Raw genomic sequence first — 20,055 nt, 5'->3', positions numbered from 1 at the left:
CCAAAAATGAAAGGTAGGGACGTTTTACACAATAATATTGAAAGATAGGGACCTTTTGTGTTAATTACCTTTTGATTTAACGGAACATTTTAACGGAGAGTTGACAGAAGGACGTTTTGCGCAAAAAAAGGTAAATGTGATGGTGTAATCCACCAAAAAACGAAAGGTATGGATGTTTTCCACAAAAACATCGAAAAGTAGGGACGTTTTGTGCTAATTACCCAAATATATATTCTCCTCCCACTATTTTGCACAACCTTGGTGCTATTCTGATCACCTGAGCCTAACTTGACCGTCGGATTGTATACGGCCGCCGCCGCCCCCACTGGTCCCGGCCGTGTGCATCTGACCGTGCATTAATTGTGCTCAGGGAGGAATACGTGGAGTGAATATCGGTTGGCCACGTGGAGGGTCCAATTTCCGAGGTCAACGGCAAGCTCTTTTCCTTCAGCAGCTACATCGTATACGATAGTAGTAATTTCGACTGTAAGCCTTTAAATTATTGATAATTATGATAAAAGATGGTTTTTTATTCTCTGTTACAGGTGCATTCTATTTCTATTCAGTTTTATGAACAAATATCAATCTTTGTGGTTCAGTTTGATATAACTGGATTAACTTTGAATAGTCTATGTCCTTGTGAAGAACAAGAGTTGGGTTACTTGGGTATTATCTCGAGGAAAAATTCTGCGGCAAAAATGTACTGGACTCTGACAATCTCATCTGAAATTGGTGAAATACTTCTTCTTTAGCAATACAAACAAAGACATGGGGCTCTACTCCAATCACAAAAAGGCCAACACATGAAAAACAGTCATTTTAATGTTTCAAAAGGAATTCAACAAGAACACCAAATTTATTAACCTAGTTCTCTTACACAGAATATCAGCTAATATCGACCAATCAAAATGAAGTCATCGTCATCTAGAACTTGAACATCTTTCTCTCCAACAAAATTCCCCCGCCCGAGTTTCTTCACTATATTCACGAACTCCACTCTCTTTGCCAAAGGAAGAGGTACATATGGTAAGCGGAAAACAGGCCTCACAACACCAAGCTGAGCAAGAGCTGTATTTAAGCCAATAGGATTAGGCTCATGAAAAAGCCACTCGATTAGAGGCAGGAGTCTTGAATTTAACAATGGATTTTTCCCGCAAAACATTAGTTCTCTGATAAGACCAGGAACCAAGTTGCTAGTAACTGATATTACGCCAGTAGCTCCGTAGTCCCATCTCGAATCATGGCACTGATCGTCATTTCCACTCCACACGATAATTCCATCACTCGTATACTGCTCTATTCTATCATTCCCAACACATTCCTTGACACCGGCCAAGTTGGGACTTCGTGCCACAGATTGAATCACGAGCGGGGGAATATCTTGGCCAGTTCGTGATGGCACATTGTAGATGATTGTGGGGCCCATGGGAAGTACACTCTCGAAGTGAGAAATCATGCCCTCCAATGAGGTCTTCCCATAGTAAGGATTAATATGAAGAGCTGCATGCATCCCAACAGCGAAGCCTTGCTCAGTGGCATGTATTGCTTCTTGAGTCGAATTGCTTCCCGTGTTTCCAATAACCTTGATGGAAGCACCAAAACAGTTGACAGTGTGACCAATGAGCATTATATGTTCGTCCCAGCTCATCAACTGCCCTTCACCAGTGGTGCCACCAACAATCACGCCCTCTGCACCATGTTCAATCTGCATATTCACCAAGGCATCATAAGCTTCTAGATCAAATCTACCATCCGGTAGATATGGAGTTTTAATGGCTGTAACAAGTCTAAGTGACTTTATGTCTTCCGTATTTGTCCTGCAAACAAAACGGAGAAGAGGTACTCATATCTAAAACATTGTATCATCTTAGAACTTAATCCATCTTCTCTTTAGTAATTCTTTTAGAAAGTACTTATTGATGCCCAAGGCAATGTTCCTTAAGATAATCGTCTAATGTAACGTGAACAATGTTATCTTTCACAAGTACCAAACAGAAATATCATTTGAGATCATTCCTTCTGCATGAAGGAAGAGAACATGAATGAATTTCAAAAACCCATTTAGAACACTTAATATTAAATCATTCTTAATACACTCATACTCAAGAGTACACATGAAAAACAGGCAACCATAAGTGGTAAATCACAGGACAGGGAGACGAGGAATTTATAATTAATCACTAGCAAGCACAAGGATACCTAGATAAAACAAATATCAGTTACTAAATAATTTCTAAACTTCATTTTTAGACTGATTTGAACTAAAAAAATCTCAACCAACAAAAGCTAAGATAAGCAAGACACCGTGCATTCTTATCAATCATACCACATTCAACTTTCTTGCAGGTGGCTCCATAAGTTAGTAATTCACACCAAAGGTGTGTTACATATTGTTACATTTAATTAGAACATCCTATCTCAGTTTGCAATTTATTTATTTTGTTTGGAAGTTGCATTTATCAGTTTGTATAGTACTAAATTTAACTTGTCACCTAGAAAGAATAAGTGAAATTTTTCAACTCATGTAGCGCAAGGATTAAAAAACATTTTGAAACCATAAATTTCAACTAAGAAACGAATTGCATCAGCATACTTCAGATTTTATGCTGTGACCAATATTAAATTAAATTCAAGAAAAGTAGATTCATATAAAAGAAAATTGATTTGCTCTGACAAATAAACCTTAATTGGCCATGTTCTGTCCTATCGAGTATAAATGAAGTATGCAAAGGTCTAAAGCATGAAACAGAGAGTAGCCCTTAATAGTTACCGATTTTTAACTTCATAACTGCGCATTGGGAGATGAAAATTTGGAATTATGGCTGCTCTTGGTGACCTCCATTTTGCATTTCTCCTGCATAGTAGAGATAGATACCCAAATCAGTGCAAAAAATGAAATGTGTTCGCTGCAGCAAGAAGCACTATCACTCCTGCATTCTTTCATATCAGCAATAATGCAGTTATATCGCTTTTCAATTATAAAATCTTGCATGAATCTCAACAACATCCCTAAAATAATCGACCAACTCTCAAATTACTTAGGCCGCCGTTGGTTTGCCGTTTTCGGGTCGTTTTCCGTTTTCCATTTTCGAAAACGCGAAAAACTAGTTTGGTCCGTCGTTTTCGAAAACGCATTTTCGAAAATGAGTTAAAATTTATAACTGAAAACGTAAAACGACTTTTTATCGCTTTTAGCGTTTTCAGTTATAAATGTCGAAAACGCTCAAAACGGACCGTTTTCAGGAAAAACTAAAAATCGTTTTGAAAATGAAAATGGAAACCAACCGCACTCTTAGATTTCAGCAAACAGTAAATAAAAAGTGTTATGCCCCTATCTAAACCACTTCGGAAAGACCACCACCATGTCATGCGAGGTGTGGAACACTCATCCGAAGTGGTTTCGAAGTAACTTCACCAATGGTGATGATCTGATACCACACCACGAGGCATAGGCAATCCTGCGAGACTGATCGAAGTGCCCTCGCCCCTGAATCCGAGGCGAAATGCACTCCGGGGATCTCGGTCAGAGGATCCACCACCAATTTTAGAATGAGATATTTGTCAAAATCTTTTCTGGCCCTAAGGTTTAAAGTAATTTGACGTCTCCATGGGGCTAGTTAATGTGACGTATCAACTTTATATCAACTCAACTCGGGAGAAGTAATTACTCGCCCACTCTATAGACGCGGCTGATTGACACCTATGAGCAGACGCCTCATATCATCAGATGTATACACGTGTCCCACATCCAACGGTTCTCCTCACCTATAAATACCCAAGGCTTGACAAAAGGTAGAGGCAATGAAACTCTTACTACTTAGTACTCCATAGCAAACAAATATATATATTCTCCTCCCCACTATTTTGCACAACTTTGATACTGTTCCGATCACCTGAGCCTAACTTGACCGTCGGAGTATATACAGTCGCCGCCGCCCCCGCTGGTTCCGGTTGTGTGCATCTGACAGTGCGTTGATTGTGCGCAGGGAGGAATACATAGAGTGGCTATCGGTTGGCCACGTGGAGGGTCCAATTTTCGAGATCAACAGATTGGCGCCGTCTGTGGAAAACTTCCCGTTCAAAGTTCTACATTCTCCATCGGCGAAATCATCGGAAAACTAGCGACTTACCCTGAAAATGGCACATTCTTGAAAAAGAACAAAGTCGAGTTATAACCTAAGTTCTCATCACCCTTGAAAAAGGGGATAGAATCAGTTCCAGCCATGAAGACGACAACCCCATGAAAGAGGCCTCTGAAAAAGAGGTGCTCCATAACAATGTCAGTCACCAGAGACCCCATCACCGGCATCGTCGAGGTGAAAGAACAGCCATGCTCACTGAAGGAATGACTCAAATAGCTGCGAGAATGAGAGACATCGCAGCTCAGAATATGGCGATGCATGAACTTCTCATGCAAACCCGAGGTCACCAGGGCTCTCAAATGCCCCAAGGATCTTATCCAGTGCAGGAAGCCCCTGTATCTCGTTTCCAAGGCCATATGAGCCAGCACAGAGAACGCCCCCTCGAAAAAGAAGTGGGCGCGGAAGCCACATCCTATGTGCAAGGGAGCCAGCCAGCAGAACCACAGCTAGGGGACAATTTCCCTCAAGAATATGAGGAACAAAGGTCAGTAAGCATCTTCAACCGAATAAAGCAGGACCTAGCAATAGGGTTTGCTCAATGCAAAGATCAGTTCGGCAAGACCAGGAGCAAGAACAAGCATCTCCTCCTAGAATGGGAGGGATAGAAGGAACCTAGTCAATTGGGGGAGCCGAGGAAAAGCACCTCCACCTCTCCAGGATATTCAAGACGATGAAGGGTCAGATGGGCCTTGTCGATCTTATGAAATCGACGATTGATAACCTCCCATTCTCAAGGGAGATCCGAAGCTTCCCAATGCCGGCGAACTTCATGCCCCCTAAGATCCCCAAGTATGTAGGAAACGGGGACCCGGAGAAGCACCTCACCAAGTACATGACACAAACGAGCCTCAGGGTAGCCTCACCTACTTTGAAATGCTAAGCCTTCCACTTAACCCTGGGTGGAGCTGCTGAAGTGTGGTATAGCAGACTTCCTCCCCTGAGCATTAGGAGTTGGCCAGATTTGAAGAAGGCATTCTTGAACCAATACCTCTCACGCAGGGAAGGAGAGGCCCCAGTGCAACGCTTACAAGATATGAGGCAGGCTCCTGGAGAGACACTGAAAAGCTATTTCGCCAGATTTACAAACGAAATCACATACTGCGAACAGGTCACTGACAGAGAAGCCCTTTCAACTCTGAAAGGCGGCCTCAACATGAACACTTTGTTCTGGAGGGATGTGTACAGCAAAAATCCCACCACTTATGACGAGCTAGTAGAAATGATGAGAGTTGAGATCGTTAGCGAAGAGATGATTGACCACAGAAATCGTGCACTGCAGGGACTCCCTCCGCCTCAAAGGCAGGTAGGTCGAGGACCCGCAGCACACCTTGTCAGTCAGCAATGGACTCAAGCAAGTCATACAATAGCTCTCACCTCCGGACAGGCACTGGCTTCTGCCACGCTGAATGCAGTCCTGGTGCTGGCATATAAGAATCTCTCTGGCGAAGCAGGGCCATCCGGAAAAACTGATAATAATAAAAAGAAGAAGAAGCGGTCAAACAGGCCCTTGGAAGGGGCAAGGTTTTGCACTTTCCACCAACTCTATGGGCATGACACCAAGGAGTGCAAAGACACTAATCGACGCTCGGATCGAAGCAACCCACATCCCTTCCGGGGGAAAGGATATCCTCGCAGATCCGCCTCCCCGAACAGGGAAGAGAGAAGGCATAGAGAGCAATCACCCGGAGAAGAGAAGCAAGGGACCGAGGTCAGTCCAGACAAGGAGATCAGGCCCGATTTTCTCGGAGCCAAGTCATCAGGGAGATCGACACGATCATTGGGAGACCTCACATCGGTGGCAACACCAGGAACGCCCAAAGAAATTACACAAGAGAAGCAAAAGACCCACCAATGATCACTTACATTGTCAATGAGTCCCACGAGACCAACAGGATGGCCCCAATTACCTTCTCCCAGGAAGATGCACAAGGAGTTCACCACCCCCATTGTAACGCATTGGTTGTGAGAGCCGTAGTGGCTAGAAACAGACTCAAAAGTATGCTCATCAATGATGGCAGTTCGGTGAACATACTGTTCGGCTCCACCTTCGACAAAATGCAAATTGAAAATGGGTTGATCCCCATGACCGACCCACTATTCGGATTTACTGGAGAGAGCATCATCCCACGAGGGCGGATCACTCTACCCGTTGAGATGGGTTCAGCACCCCTAGTGGTCCAACACTTCATGGAATTCTTAGTGGTAGACCACAGATCGACCTATCATGGAGTATTGGGCAGACCCGCTTTGAAAGATCTTTGGGCAGTCACATCCATCCACTACTTATGTATGAAATTCCCAACTGAACATGGGATTGCTACGATCTGAGGCGACCAGATGGGCTCCAGGGCATGTTACTTGAACTCTCTACGAAAGTAAGAGCCCCGAACTGTTAACGAGATAATAACTGAAGTTGCCAATGAAGCCAGTATGGACGTGAAAATGCTCGACGCCCCTGAACAAGGGCGTACGTCCGAATAGGAAGAAGACATCGACATGAAAGAGGGCCCCTGAACAAGGACACCCTCTTGATGAGTTAGATCCCCGGATAATTGACTCTAAACCAAATGCAACCCCGATGGAAAAACTCGAAACTTTCTCCGCTAACCCAGAGGACCCTAGTTAGGTCTTGCGAATAGGAAATGCACTGTCCTCTGAAGCAAAAGAAGAAATGATAAACTTCCTGAAAAGGAATTTGGATGCCTTCGCCTGGAAGCACGAAGACGTGGTGGGAATAAATCCAATGATCAGTTGCCATCATCTTAACATCAACTCCGCCTGTGCCCCTCATCGGCAGAAAAGACGTGCCCTCAACTCAGAGAGGTACAAGGCGCTCAAAGACGAAGTAGGCAAGCTGAGCCGCAGTGGTTTCATAAGGGAAGCCATCTACCCGAAGTGGATATCCAACCCGGTCCTGTGAAAAAGCCCAGCGGGAAGTGGAGGGTGTGCGTGGATTTCACCAACTTGAATAAGGCGTGCCCTAAAGATAGCTTCCCACTTCCTAGGATAGACCAACTTGTGGATTCCACCGCTGAACATGAACTATTAAACTTCATGGATGCATATTCAGGGTACAATCAGATACCCATGTTCCGTCCTGATGAGGAAGCTACATCATTCATTACAGACAGAGGACTCTATTGCTACAAAGTCATGCCCTTCGGATTGAAAAATACCGGAGCTACATATCAGAAACTGGTCAACACGATGTTCGTCGAACTCATTGGCAAAACCATGAAGGTCTATGTGGACAACATGCTAGTCAAAAGCCTCCAGGCAAGCGAACATGTAAGTCACCTCAACCAAACTTTTCAGATACTTAGAAAATATAAGATGAAGTTGAATCCCCTCAAATGCAACTTTGGGTTGGCTTCGGATCAGTTCTTGGGGTATATTGTTAACCAAAGAGGAATTGAAGTAAATCCAGTAAAAATAACGGTCTTACTGGAGATGAGGTCACCTCAGAAGCCGAAGGAGGTCCAAAGCCTCAATGGTAGGATAGCCGCGCTCAATCACTTCATCTCCAGGGTTACAGATAAGAGCTTACCCTTCTTCAATGTGCTTAAGCAAGGAAAGAAGTTCCAATGGACTTCTGATTTCGAGGAAGCTTTCCAGGCGCTGAAAAAGCACTTCGGAGAGGCACCCCCCTTTTGTCAAAACCTCAACCAGAAGAGTCTCTGTGCTGTATTTAGCGGTTTCCAGGCGATCAGCGCTGTCCTAGTCAGAGAAGAAAATGAGCGCCAGTTGCCAGTATACTACGTAAGCTAAGCACTCCTCCCAACTGAAACACGCTACCCGGAGATGGAGAAGCTGGCACTTGCCCTCACCACAGCCTCAAGGAAACTGAGGCCATACTTCCAGGCCCACTCGATTGAAGTTCTCACCAACTTCCCATTAAAGTAAGTATTGCAGAGAACGGATGAATCAGGACACCTGCTAAAATGGGCAATCGAGCTCAACGAATTCGACCTACTGTTCCGACCTCGACATGCCATCAAGGGTCAGGCCCTTGCAAATTTTGTTGTTAGGTTTGCCAAAACCCCGAAAATCGAGGCAACAATGGAACCAACCAAGCCCCCAACATGAAAAATGTTCGTAGATGTATCCTCAGGAGAGGCTGGCTCCGGGACAGAAATTATCTTGGAAAGCCCGGAGGGTCACAAGCTAAATTGCGCAGTAAGGTTCTGCTTCAAAGCCTCGAACAACGCTGCTGAGTATGAGGCCCTTTTGGCAGGTCTTAGACTTGCTAAGGAAATGCAGGTCAGAAAGCTACTGGCAAGCAGCGATTCTCAACTGATAGTGAATCAGGTCAATGGAAGCTTTGCGGCCAAAGACAGCAGCATGGCTGCGTACTTGAAATTGGTTCTGGACCTAGTTCCTCAATTTGAAAGGTTCGAACTGATTCAAGTCCCATGCCTAGAGAATACACATGCAAACGCCCTTTTAAAATTGGCCAACAGCAAGGATTCTGAGCTATTAAAGGTCGTCCCTATTGAACACTTATCGAAGTTCTCTATTTCCGAAGGTGAAGAGGTACTATGGATAGAAGGCACCCCATTATGGATGCAGCTCATCATCACCTATTTAAAAGATCAAATACTACCTGCTTCTAGAAGCGAGACGAGGAAGTTAAGAAGAAAGGCTGCGCACTTCGTCCTGCAAGAGGATGTGCTCTACAAAAGAGGCTTCGCCTCACCACTTTTCCGATGTATGGGAGGCGAAGAGGCCACATATATACTTAGGAAAATCCATGAGGGAATCTACGAAAATCACTCCGGATGAACGGCTTTGGCACACAATGTTCTCCGTCAAGACTACTTCTGGCCGACCCTGAAAAGGGATGCTTGCCAGTTTGTCCAGAAATGTGATAAGTGCCAGAGCTTCTCAAATATTCAAAGGCAGCCTTCTCAGAGCCTCTCCGTAGTGACCAGTCCCTGGCCATTCGCCAAGTAGGGCATCGACTTCATTAGTCCGCTACCAAAAGGAAGAGGAAGTGCGACTTTCGCCATTGTCGCCATTGACTGCTTCACCAAGTGGGTCGAGGCTGAACCTCTCGCCAAGATCACCGAGGCTAATACTACGAAATTTGTCTGGAAGAATATTATTTGCAGGTTCGACATTCCCCACTCCTTAGTGTCCGACAACGGGAGACAGTTCAACAACAGGAAAATGCAAGAATTGTGCGACGAACTGGAGATAAAAAAGGATTTCTCAACTCCTCATCACCCGCAGGCAAATGGACAAGTTGAGGCAGTAAACAAAACTATCAAGCATACCCTGAAAAGGAAGCTTGACACCTCAAAAAGGGCTTAGGTCGATGAGCTACCCCACGTCCTCTGGGCCATCAGAACCACAAGCCGAACTGCAACAGGGAAAACACCATTCTCAATGACCTACGGAGGTGAGGCCATGAGCCCGATCGAGGTCAAGGTCTCATCGCACCGTCGAATACACTTCAACGAGATCAGTAACGAAGAGGCCCGAGTGAACGAACTCCACCTCCTTGAAGAAATGAGGGATACCTCCCACGTGAATTTGGCAAAGTATCATAGGAAGATGACCCACTATTATAACTCCAAGGTCAGAAACCGAACTCTTCGCCTGGGGGACCTCGTCCTCAGAAGGGTCTTCTAATCATCAAAGTCAACGGGGTCCAAAGTGTTTGGACCGAACTGGGAGGGTCCTTACCGCATCCACGGGGAATCCCAATCTGGCACTTTCGAAATTGAAGACATGGCAGGGAAAGCACTACCTCATCAATGGAACATCGAACACTTGAGGAAATACTATCAATGATGAGCTTCTGTTCCGATCTGATCTCAATGTTGTCTAATAAGTGTATGTCCTGATCCAATCTCGTTTGGAATTTCCCTAGCTCACTAAGTGCTGAAAAGGCCTTAGTAACAAGTAATGTAACTTCTCTAAGTAATGATACTTTAGTTCTTTGTCACATCGGTTAGTAAATTGTTACCTCAGCCCTTCAATATGTTTACTTAAGTGATCCGATCTTTTGTCATTAACTGATTATTATTACGAGGCACTTGATGATTACTTAAGTGATCCGACCTTCTGATTATTGTTAAAAGGCGCTTGATGATTACTTAGGTGATCCGATCTTCTGATTATTGTTAAGAGGCGGTGTGGTCCCTCCATTCTTCGGTCCAATAATTATTGTGGACCACCGCCATTGCAGCCGTTTCTGGGAGGAGAGCCTCTAGTACTTCTTTTACTGGCTCCTCGAAGTTCGTGCCCAAGAAGTTCACCTCCTTTGAGGGACGAGCTCTTTTTCTCTTGGGCTGTCCCGGTACTTAGGCGAGAGGCACAGCAGCAACTGGCACTGCGGCCGAGGCAGGAAAAGCCTCTGATAGCGTAGGCGTCTTCTTCGGAATGGCCACCCCTGTAGGAATTGTAGTTTGCTTCAGAACAGGGGGTGGCCTCGCCACCGTTGGTCGCTTCGAGGGGGCAGCATGTTTTTTGCCCTTCCAAAGCAGATTGGCCTTAGGATCCTCGAGCACCTCCTCCTCCGTTGGAGGGAGCCTTTTGCTGGCGTCCACCAAGTCCTCCATCTGCTTCTTATAGGCGGAGGAAGAGGTCTTCAAGGCCCTCGCTTCGGCCATCATCTTTTGTATGGTCTTGAAGTCGAGCCGGAGAGGCATCTTCTTATTAAAGTTATCTACAAGAAACAAGTAAATTAGTACAAGTGTAAACGACTCGAAAGTACTGAAGGGTATTCGCTTCGAGATATTACCTTGTGAGACCATCAGGTTGTGCTTCACAAAATGAATGTTCTTTCTGATCAACCGGTGGAACGACCTCTTCTTCGGAGGCAGCTGATATATGACGTAGATGATCTCGAAGTCGTCAGAGGACAACTTGCACCGAGGAAGAGTGCCTTTAAAAAATGAAAACAAATGTTAGTTATGATCCGAACCGAAGAGAAATAAACAAGAAACACGGCTACAATACTCACTAAGTGACGAGTACTTCGTGGGGACCGTAAGAGGTGCCAGGGGATCCCCCTCCATTGTGTCCCATCTCCCGGCAGCCCAGCACCACGAGCTCTTCCACTCCTTGATGGAGCTCGGCAGATCGAGCACGAAATGAGTGTGGGAACCCCAAGAGGTCAGGTAATACCAGCCCCTAGTCTTATCCCCCCGGCTGTTACTTTGGGAATGTAGAGGGTCTGAAAAACAGAGAAAGGCATCTCCACCCCAAGTGACGCCTCTTTCCATAACATCCAGGAGCCCACCATTTGGCTCCAGGAGTTTGGGTTCAGTTAGGTCGGTGCTAAGCCATAAGATCTAAGCACCATCCAGAAAAAAAGGTGAATTGGAAGCCTACGACCGACCCTAAGTATCGCCACGCACCCGGGCATAGGGTAGCAGGCCCTCTCATCAGGCTCGAGTAGAGGATCAGGTCTATACTATCTGGCATCCCATATTCAGTCCTAAGCCATTCTAGGTCGGCCCCCTTTAGCTTGGAGGGATAATCTGACGCCCCCCCAATGCAGAGAGGTATCTGCTGGGCAATCCGGCCTCTTCCAAATGTTCTCCCCCCAAGTATCGCTTCGGCTAGTTCGGAGGAGGTCGCCACAATGGGCTCGTTCATCCGCACTAACTCCAACCCCCTCCAGAACTAGTACTACCCTCAGAAGCCATTTTCAAAAAGGAAATGTCTCAAATATTTACTGAAACTTACGAGTTTAGGTGTTCCCCAGCCGGAAATGGTCGAAAAGCGATGTGTGGTCGTCGGAAAATCGAATTTCTCGCCGAAAATGCTTGAAGAACGTCGGAAATCGCAATAAAGTTTGAGAGCAATGGAATTTTCTATTTTTCGCAAGAGTGAAAAGCACCAAAAACTTACAAGTCCGCCTTTTATAGAGCGGTCCAACTAATCTCCACCGTTGAATTCAAACGCAATCAATCTAGGCCGTTGAAATGAAACGCCAGATTTGATCTACGCCTAAGATTTTAATGTGACCCTCACGCTCGCATATAATGCATCGCCTCGGTCACCACCAGCCGTCAATAATAAGTAGCCGTAGCAGCCTACTAGGGGAATGGGTGCTGCACCCAACTATCATCTTGAAAATACGCAACAACTATCAAATCATTTAACGTTAAATACGCTCGCCTCGGATTGAGTTCCTCACTCAACTTTACAAAGTTTAGACGCACCTGACGCAGAATTTCCTGTGGGTCATCGCCTCTGTCGCCACGTTCCCTCCTAAGCTTAACAAAGTTTTAGCCATCTCCCAACGCATCATCCCCTGTGGGTCAGCGCACCGGTGGCAGATGAGCTTCTCACTCAACTTTACAAAATTTAGACACACCTGACGCGAAGTCTCCTGTGGGTCATCGCCTCGGTTGCTGTGTTCCCTCCTAAACTTTACAAAATTTTAGCCATCTCCCAACGCATCGTCCCCTATGGGTCAGCGCACCGGTGGCAGATGAGCTCCTCACCAACTTTACAAAGCTTAGACGTACCTGACGCGGAGTCTCCTGTGGGTCATCGCCTCGGTTGCTGCGTTCCCTTCTAAGCTTTACAAAGTTTTAGCCATCTCGCAACGCGTCGTCCCCTATGGGTCAGCGCACCAGTGGCAGATGAGCTCCTCATTCAACTTTACAAAGTTTAGACGCACCTGACGCGAAGTCCCCTGTGGGTCATCGCCTCGGTCGCTGCGTTCCCTCCTAAGCTTTACAAAGTTTTAGCCATCTCCCAACGCGTTGTCCCTCGTGGGTCAGCGCGCCTATGGCAGATGAGCTCCTCACTTAACTTTACAAAGCTTAGACGCACCTGACGCGGAGTCCCCTGTGGGTCATCGCCTCGGTCGCTACGTTGATCGTCTCCCTATGCATCATCCAGGTCGGCAGCGCCTCGATCTCACATAAATTTTTCCCTCGCGCAGTAGTGAAGCTTTAGCTCATCTGCGTAGGATTAACGCTTTTTTGAACACAAAAAATCGACCCTCAAGTTCTCACAAATCACGATCCCCATCCCGAGACATACATACCCAATCGGGAAGACAAGTCCACTCATGATATAAATATTCATACCTGGACTTGGGGGACCACTGTTACACCCCTATCTGAACCACTTCGAAAAGACCGCCACCACGTCATGCGAAGTGCAGAACACTCATCCGAAATGGTTCCGAAATGACTTCACCAATGGTGACAATCTGATACCACACCACGAGGAATAGGCAATCTTGCGGGATTGACCGAAACGCCCTCGCCCCTGAATCCGAGGCGAAATGCACTCCGAGGACCTCGGTCAGAGGATCCGTCGCCAATTTCAGAATGAAATCATTTGTCAAGATCTTTTCTGGCTCTAAGGTTTAAAGTGATTAGACGTCTCTATGGGGCTAGTTGATGTGATGTATCTTTATGTCAACTCAACTCAACTCGGGAGAAGTAATTACCCACCCACTCTATAGACACGGCTGATTGACACCTATGAGCAGACGCCTCATACCGTCAGATGTATACACGTGTCCCACATCCAACGGTTATCCTCACCTATAAATACCCAAGGCTTGACAGGAGTCAGAAGCAATGAAACTCTTACTACTTAGCATTCCATAGCAAGCAAATATATATATTCTCCTCCCCACTATTTTGCACAACCTTGGTACTGTTTCGATCACCTGAGCCTAACTTGACCGTCGGAGTGTATACGGCCGCCGCCACCCCCGCTGATTCCGACCGTGTGCATCTGACCGTGCATTGATTGTGCGCAGGGAGGGATACGTGGAGTGGCTATCGATTGGCCACGTGGAGGATCCAATTTCCGAGGTCAACAAAAAGTATTTCCTTTCTTTTCTTACCTTGCTCTTGCTATTGGTTTATCACTCCAAACAGAAACAAAAGGATCATCACCCCTCACTTATGCTAATATAAAGAAATTATAGTGAAAATAAAACTTAAAACTTCTTCAATACTTGCATTTGTATAAGCAAATGTGTAAGTGCAAACTTTAATTTTTCTTATCTATTCTGCAAATAAAGAAAGGCACACCAGATAAACAATAAGACAAACTCAGAATCTTTATAAATTAAACAATCTTAGAATCTGCATCAATTGGATTAAAAGAAAAACAATCTCCAATGTGAAATAAATTAATTTATTAACAAATAAGAAAATGTAACCTTTTGTTGTTATCAAGAAGCTTTAAGCTTCTGAAGGCAGAAAATTGGTGATACACCGCCGACATATCGAGATTAAGTAGATGTAGACCAAAGATAGTTTAGTATATAGAAGTTGGTTCTGTTTAGCTTATAATTAAATTTCGATGAGAAAAGTGAATTCAGAAAACTCAGATGGTATTAATAGTTGCAATGGAAATGATAATGCTTGTGATTGTAATTATTGTAGTAGTGGTGGCGATAATGTGAGGGAGGTGGAAGAGAGCAGGGGTGAACTGAGCGACGGCGGCGGCGGCGCTGAGCATGACGTCTGATTACGGCGGCGGCAGGTGGAAGGGGATTATGACGGCGGGATTGTCCGTTTCAACACCCGAGTAGGGCATTTTTGTTTTTGTGATAGTGCGTTTGAACACCTGAGCAGGGGATTATGACTGTAATTATTTCGCCTTGTTATAAATATAACGTGGACGAATTAGTTAACGCGAAATAAATAATTTTACTTATAAAACATTAACTTATAAGCAAATTTTAAAATAAATATTTTTTATTAATTAAAGTACTTATTAATTATTTCAATAAATAATAAATTTTTCTTAAAAGTTACAAAATTAAATTATCCGAACATGTGAAAGAGAAAAGGTAAGTAAATAATTTTTAAAATAAATATCTTTTTAGTTAATCAAAGTTCAATATAGATAAGTTACTTATTTTAAGACAAATAAAATAATTACATTTGAAAAAGTAAGAGAATATTCAAAACATATTTGTAAAAAGGTAACTTTATTTTTTATTTTCGAAAGCTAGAAATAAATAAATAATTTGTTTTGACAATAAAGTGAGATAATTAAATTAATGCGCTTATAATAAAAGTAACTTTTCCTATTTAAAATAAGTGAAAATTACACAATTCCATACTTTAAAAATTCACAATTCTAAAATCATATGAGTAGTTTAACCTTTCAAAAATCAGATGTTTTATTTTAATTAATATTTTTTAAAATAAATATTTTTACTAAATATATTATATACTCCAATAATCAGAAACCCTAATTAAATTCTCATTATTCTCTCTCTCTACATTTCTATGTCGTTTTTCTCTCTCTCTCTCTGTCTTTCTCTATTCCCTGACGGAAAACGAAGACACCGAAGCAGAAGCACTCGTATTGCCGATCGATAGTGAGTTGCCTATCGCCGGTCGAAAGGTGCTTTGCGGCTACAACTACTTCGTCCTTGCAGCGATTTTGCCATGGTGGCGATGCTATGGTGGCAAAGGCGCTTCACGCAATAAATAGGGGTGACGCTTGTTGGCGATGGTGTGGTGGATCTAATGGGGATGGTCGATCTGGTGGTGGAAATGAGTTTTGTGGTGGTGGTTGTATTACGCTGGTGTGGTGCCGTAGGGTGTGGGAGAGGAGGTGATGCGTGGTTGCAATGTTGTGTAGGGACGGTAGTTGGGCGTGCTGTTGTGCAAGGGTACGGGGATATTAGTGGTGTGGTGGTTGTTCTAGTAATGTGCGGTGCCGCTGACTGGTTGTTGTGAGATGGTAGGTAGATCTACGATGGCAGATTTGATGGTTTGGTGGTGTTTGGCGGATCTGGTGTTTTGGTGGTGGTTAGCGGTGGTTGTGGTAGTGGGTGGGGGTCATGGTAGATGTTGGTGACTGTGGTCTGTCGAGGTGAATGTGTTGATTCATTTGACAGTGGTGTTGTTAACGGGTAGTGGTGGTGGCGGTGGTCGTCACAAATGTTGATGGTGGTCACAGATTATTTGATTACTTGTGACTAGCGAATTGGTTAATCTGTAACCAATAAACAATATGTGACCAATGAAAAAGATAAATTGTAACCAAGAAATATTGTGTGACCTAAAAAATTAATAATTTGTAATTGTCTTTTTAAGTTGTAACCTATAATATTTGTGATTTGTGACCAATAAAATTTTTTATTCATGACCAAAAAATTTTATGTGACCTATAAATTTTTTATTTGTGATCAAGAAATAAGTTATGACCAATAATTTGATAAATTGTGACTAAAAATTAATCGTCACTCATAAATTTTTTGACTTGTGATCAATAAACAAGATGTGACCTACAAAATTTTTGAATTGTGATTGTAAAATAATTTGTGACATAAAATTTCTGATTTGTGACCAAAAAATAATAAATGACTAATTAAATTGTTAATTTGTGACCAAATTGTATAAATATATGACCTAAATATAATTAATTAATTAAATCATAAATAAATTTTAATAAAAAATCTGATTTTTGAAATTTGAAACCAGTTTTCTTAATTTTAAAATATGCCATACTTAATTTCTTACTCATGAAATTTTCCCTTAAAATAATTCATTCAAACTTTTAAAAATATCTAGACAAGGAAAAACTAGTATTATCTAAATACCTCATAGTATTGATAGTATAAGAATGCAGGAATTATCTCTAAAGGCATAATGTGTGATTTTAGAATTCTATGAAATCCATAGAAAATAGAGATCTTAACAATTAGAGTATTAAAATCAAATGTTTGTCACCATCAAATTGTTCGGAAAACGAAGTCTTTTATTATGAACAATTTTACCCTTCAGATATCGTGTGCATCTCGTGTCCACTTAATGATTACATAGATTTCTCGTTAGGTAGAAATACCGTGCTATGAACTACTAAAAGGTTGGGGACACAAGTGTCACAAGTGAAATATTAGGAGTGGAAATTACATCAGATCTTGTTTTTTAAGTTCCATTTTCAAAAATGAAAAATGAAACTTAAAAGTTATTTGTACAAAAATCAGGTCATAATAGGGGTGTCAACAAGTCGAGCAGAGCTAGCTCGTGAGTCGAAACTCTCGGCTCGAGCTTTTTAAAGGTGGGCTTTTTTTTAGCCCGAGCCTAGCCAAGCAAAAGCTCGGCCAAAAAATTAAGGCTTGACCTGAGCAGCCTTATCGAGCCGAGCCGAGCCAACTATGTTTTCTCAAATTTTTTATTTTTTATTTTTCTCCCTTTTTAGCTGCTTGTTTGACAGCCAAAATAGCTGCCAATAGACAGTTATTGATAGACCACAATTTTTTTTAATAACGGGCCGGCTTGACTCGAGCCGACTCCCTGAAATGGGGGCTCGGCCTGAGCCTTGGCTCGATGACTTCGAGCCTCGAGTCAAGCCGACTTGGATTCCTTTCGGGCCGAGCCACGAGTGGCCCGAGTCGACGAACTTGATTGTCATCCCTACGTGATAATAAGTTTTAAAATTTAAATAATAATATTATATAATTAAATTAATATATCCAATTACACACCCCTACCCCATCACATTTCACTTCCCAAACCCTAATAATTTCTCTCTACCTTTATCACACCACGACAACCTCCCGTGATAACCACTACCAACCAACGGTGACATCACCATTACTCTGTCTACACGCCACACAGGAGACACCGTCAACAGCACCTCCAATGTGCTCATGACGCCTCAATCCTCCCCTTTAGCTCGGATTTTAGCAAGCCGCTGCTTAGAGCGGCGCCTTTATTGTGGCATTTTGAGCGCCACGCCATGCCATTGGGCTTTGATTGGTTTTAAATGGTGTTTTCTAGTGATGACAACTTTGATAATAGCATCGCTCCAACGGCGATGGCGTTCTCTGTACGCAACTGCAGCCAAAGTATTGGTGGTATTTGTTTGTGACAGCTCAAAACATCATTGGTATAGACAAAGTCGTTGATGGTATTGTGGTTGGTGGTGTTGTGGTTGGTAGTGTTTGTTGGTGGTGGTAGAGCGTTGGGGGTGCGGTGTGCAACGATGGTGGTGCAAGTTTGTGGTTTGTGTCGGTTATCGAGGTAAAGGATTGTTGCAATGGTTTTGAAATGATATTTGGGAGGTGGTTTTTCGATTTTCTTATTCCGATCTACTTTATCAGAGTGTTGTGGTGGTGGTGCAAGTCGTGGTAATGTGGTGATACTGGTGGTGTAGCAATGGTGATGGCAAGATGGGATGGGGTGGGAAGAGTACATGTGATTAATTATTTGATTAATTTGTGACTAATAAATAAATATGTGACTTAAAAAATATGATTGTACCTCACTTTATTAAATTGTGATTGAAAAATAAATTATGATCAATTAATTTGATAATTTGTGATCGTGAAATAAATAGTTATTAATAAAATTTGTGATTCGTGATCGATAAATAATTTGTGACCTATAAAAATTTTAATTTATAATAGAGATATAATTTGTAACCAATTAATTTGCTAATTTGTGACAAATTAATTTGATAACTTTTGACCGTGAAATAAGTTATAACTAACAAAATTTATGATTCGTGATCGATAAATAATTTGTAAATTATAAAAAAATTTATTTGTGACAATGAAATAATTTATAGCCAATTAATTTGCTAATTTGTGAACAAATTACATAGAATTATAATCTCAATACATTTAATAAATAAAATATATTTTTAATTAATTATTTCATAAATAAAATTTAATAATATCTGATTTTTAAAATTTTAGACCTTGTTTCTTAGTTTTGAAATGGGTCATAGTTAAACTCTTAGGATACGTTTAGTTGTAAGTATAAAATTTACATGAAAAGAAAATAAATTGTAGCATTTCAATTGCTTAAAACTTATTTGCATAAAAATTATTAATTAAGTGTGTTTGATTGATTTAATTTTCAACATAAAAAATATTATATTTGTCCATTTTTTATTTGTGAGTAGATGAGAGATTGGATAGAAGAGAGAGTGGGTGAATTTTCTAAAAGATAAAATCTTATTCCTCCTAAAGAAAATATTTTGCTTGATTTTGAGAAAAATATCATCACGTGATCAAAAGTAGAAAAATATTTTCCATGAAAAAAAATGTCAATCAAACAACACAAAAATATGAATTTGGGTGAAAAAACACATTTTCATGAAAAATATTGACAATTAAACACACCGTTAGATATGAAATTTTCCAATATTAGGACATAACTGCCACATGAAAGGTCGGGTACTTGCACGGGACAAAAATAAGTTAATATAGAACAGCAAGAAATGAAAATGATTAAATCCAAAAAAGTTCTTGTTTCATTTAAAGATAATTATTGATACAGATAAGTATGTTGGCAAATAACTGCCAAATGGAACACATCTAAAATGGCACACATTGAATCTTGAGACACTAAACACAACCGAGCACACAAGCCCCTACAACCGCAGTTAAAGGACTGTCTATCCAGAGTATAAAGCTATATCCCCGTTCCTTCTCCGCAACCGCCACCCGTACAATTGCCACCACCATAATACCACAATATACATGGAAGGAGAGCCAGGTCACCGCTTAAAATACTATACCCAATTTGTGAAATGTAACAAAATAATGCTGAGCAAAACGCTAAAATTCTTCCTGATACATTGCACTCAGCTTAATGGAAGGAGAGGGCACTTATCTTATTTATACAACCACCTCCAAACCGTACAAAGAATGGTACATTCCAGAACGGAATGATCCAGGGTTAGTTGTGAGCACGACCCAAGATCCACTGTGGTGGAAGCTAAAACAACTTCAGGTTCTTCCACGACCCCGTGGCCCCTGTAAAGAATGTGCCTCAAAGAAGCATCTTTTGCTACCAAGGGCGTTGACTTCAGCCCCACAAAAGACATTTTGCAACCAAAGATCAGCAACAAACTTGTGGCATGTTTGGTAAGGTAGATTGTTGTCTAAATTTTTACCGGGTTGGAGTAGAAATCACGAAACATGAACTGGCAACGCCAAGAACAAGAT

The 20,055-nt window shown here is 42.3% G+C and overlaps 1 protein-coding gene across 2 annotated transcripts; it reads right to left on the bottom strand.

Moving 5' to 3' along the window:
- Positions 1–724: 724 nt before the first annotated feature.
- Positions 725–14,672, bottom strand: LOC111411724 (4-hydroxy-tetrahydrodipicolinate synthase, chloroplastic). Of its 2 annotated transcripts, XM_023042301.1 has the most exons (4): positions 11,113–11,259; positions 10,891–11,034; positions 2,771–2,854; positions 725–1,817 (listed from the first exon to the last, which is right to left on the bottom strand). In XM_023042301.1, the coding sequence occupies exons 3-4, from the start codon at positions 2,794–2,796 to the stop codon at positions 890–892; spliced, it is 954 nt and encodes a 317-aa protein (XP_022898069.1). In that variant the 5' UTR covers positions 2,797–2,854; positions 10,891–11,034; positions 11,113–11,259; the 3' UTR covers positions 725–889. The 2 variants fall into 2 exon arrangements, with proteins under 2 accessions (XP_022898069.1, XP_022898068.1); XM_023042300.1 differs by lacking the exons at positions 10,891–11,034; positions 11,113–11,259 and adding an exon at positions 14,293–14,672.
- Between the last annotated feature and the right edge of the window lie 5,383 nt (positions 14,673–20,055).

This window comes from Olea europaea, chromosome 16 (genome assembly GCF_002742605.1).
Source record: "Olea europaea var. sylvestris chromosome 16, O_europaea_v1, whole genome shotgun sequence".
In the NCBI taxonomy this organism is placed as follows: Eukaryota; Viridiplantae; Streptophyta; class Magnoliopsida; order Lamiales; family Oleaceae; genus Olea; species Olea europaea.
The sequence above is the reverse complement of the archived record's forward strand: the minus strand, read 5'-3'. Positions and strand labels throughout refer to the sequence as shown.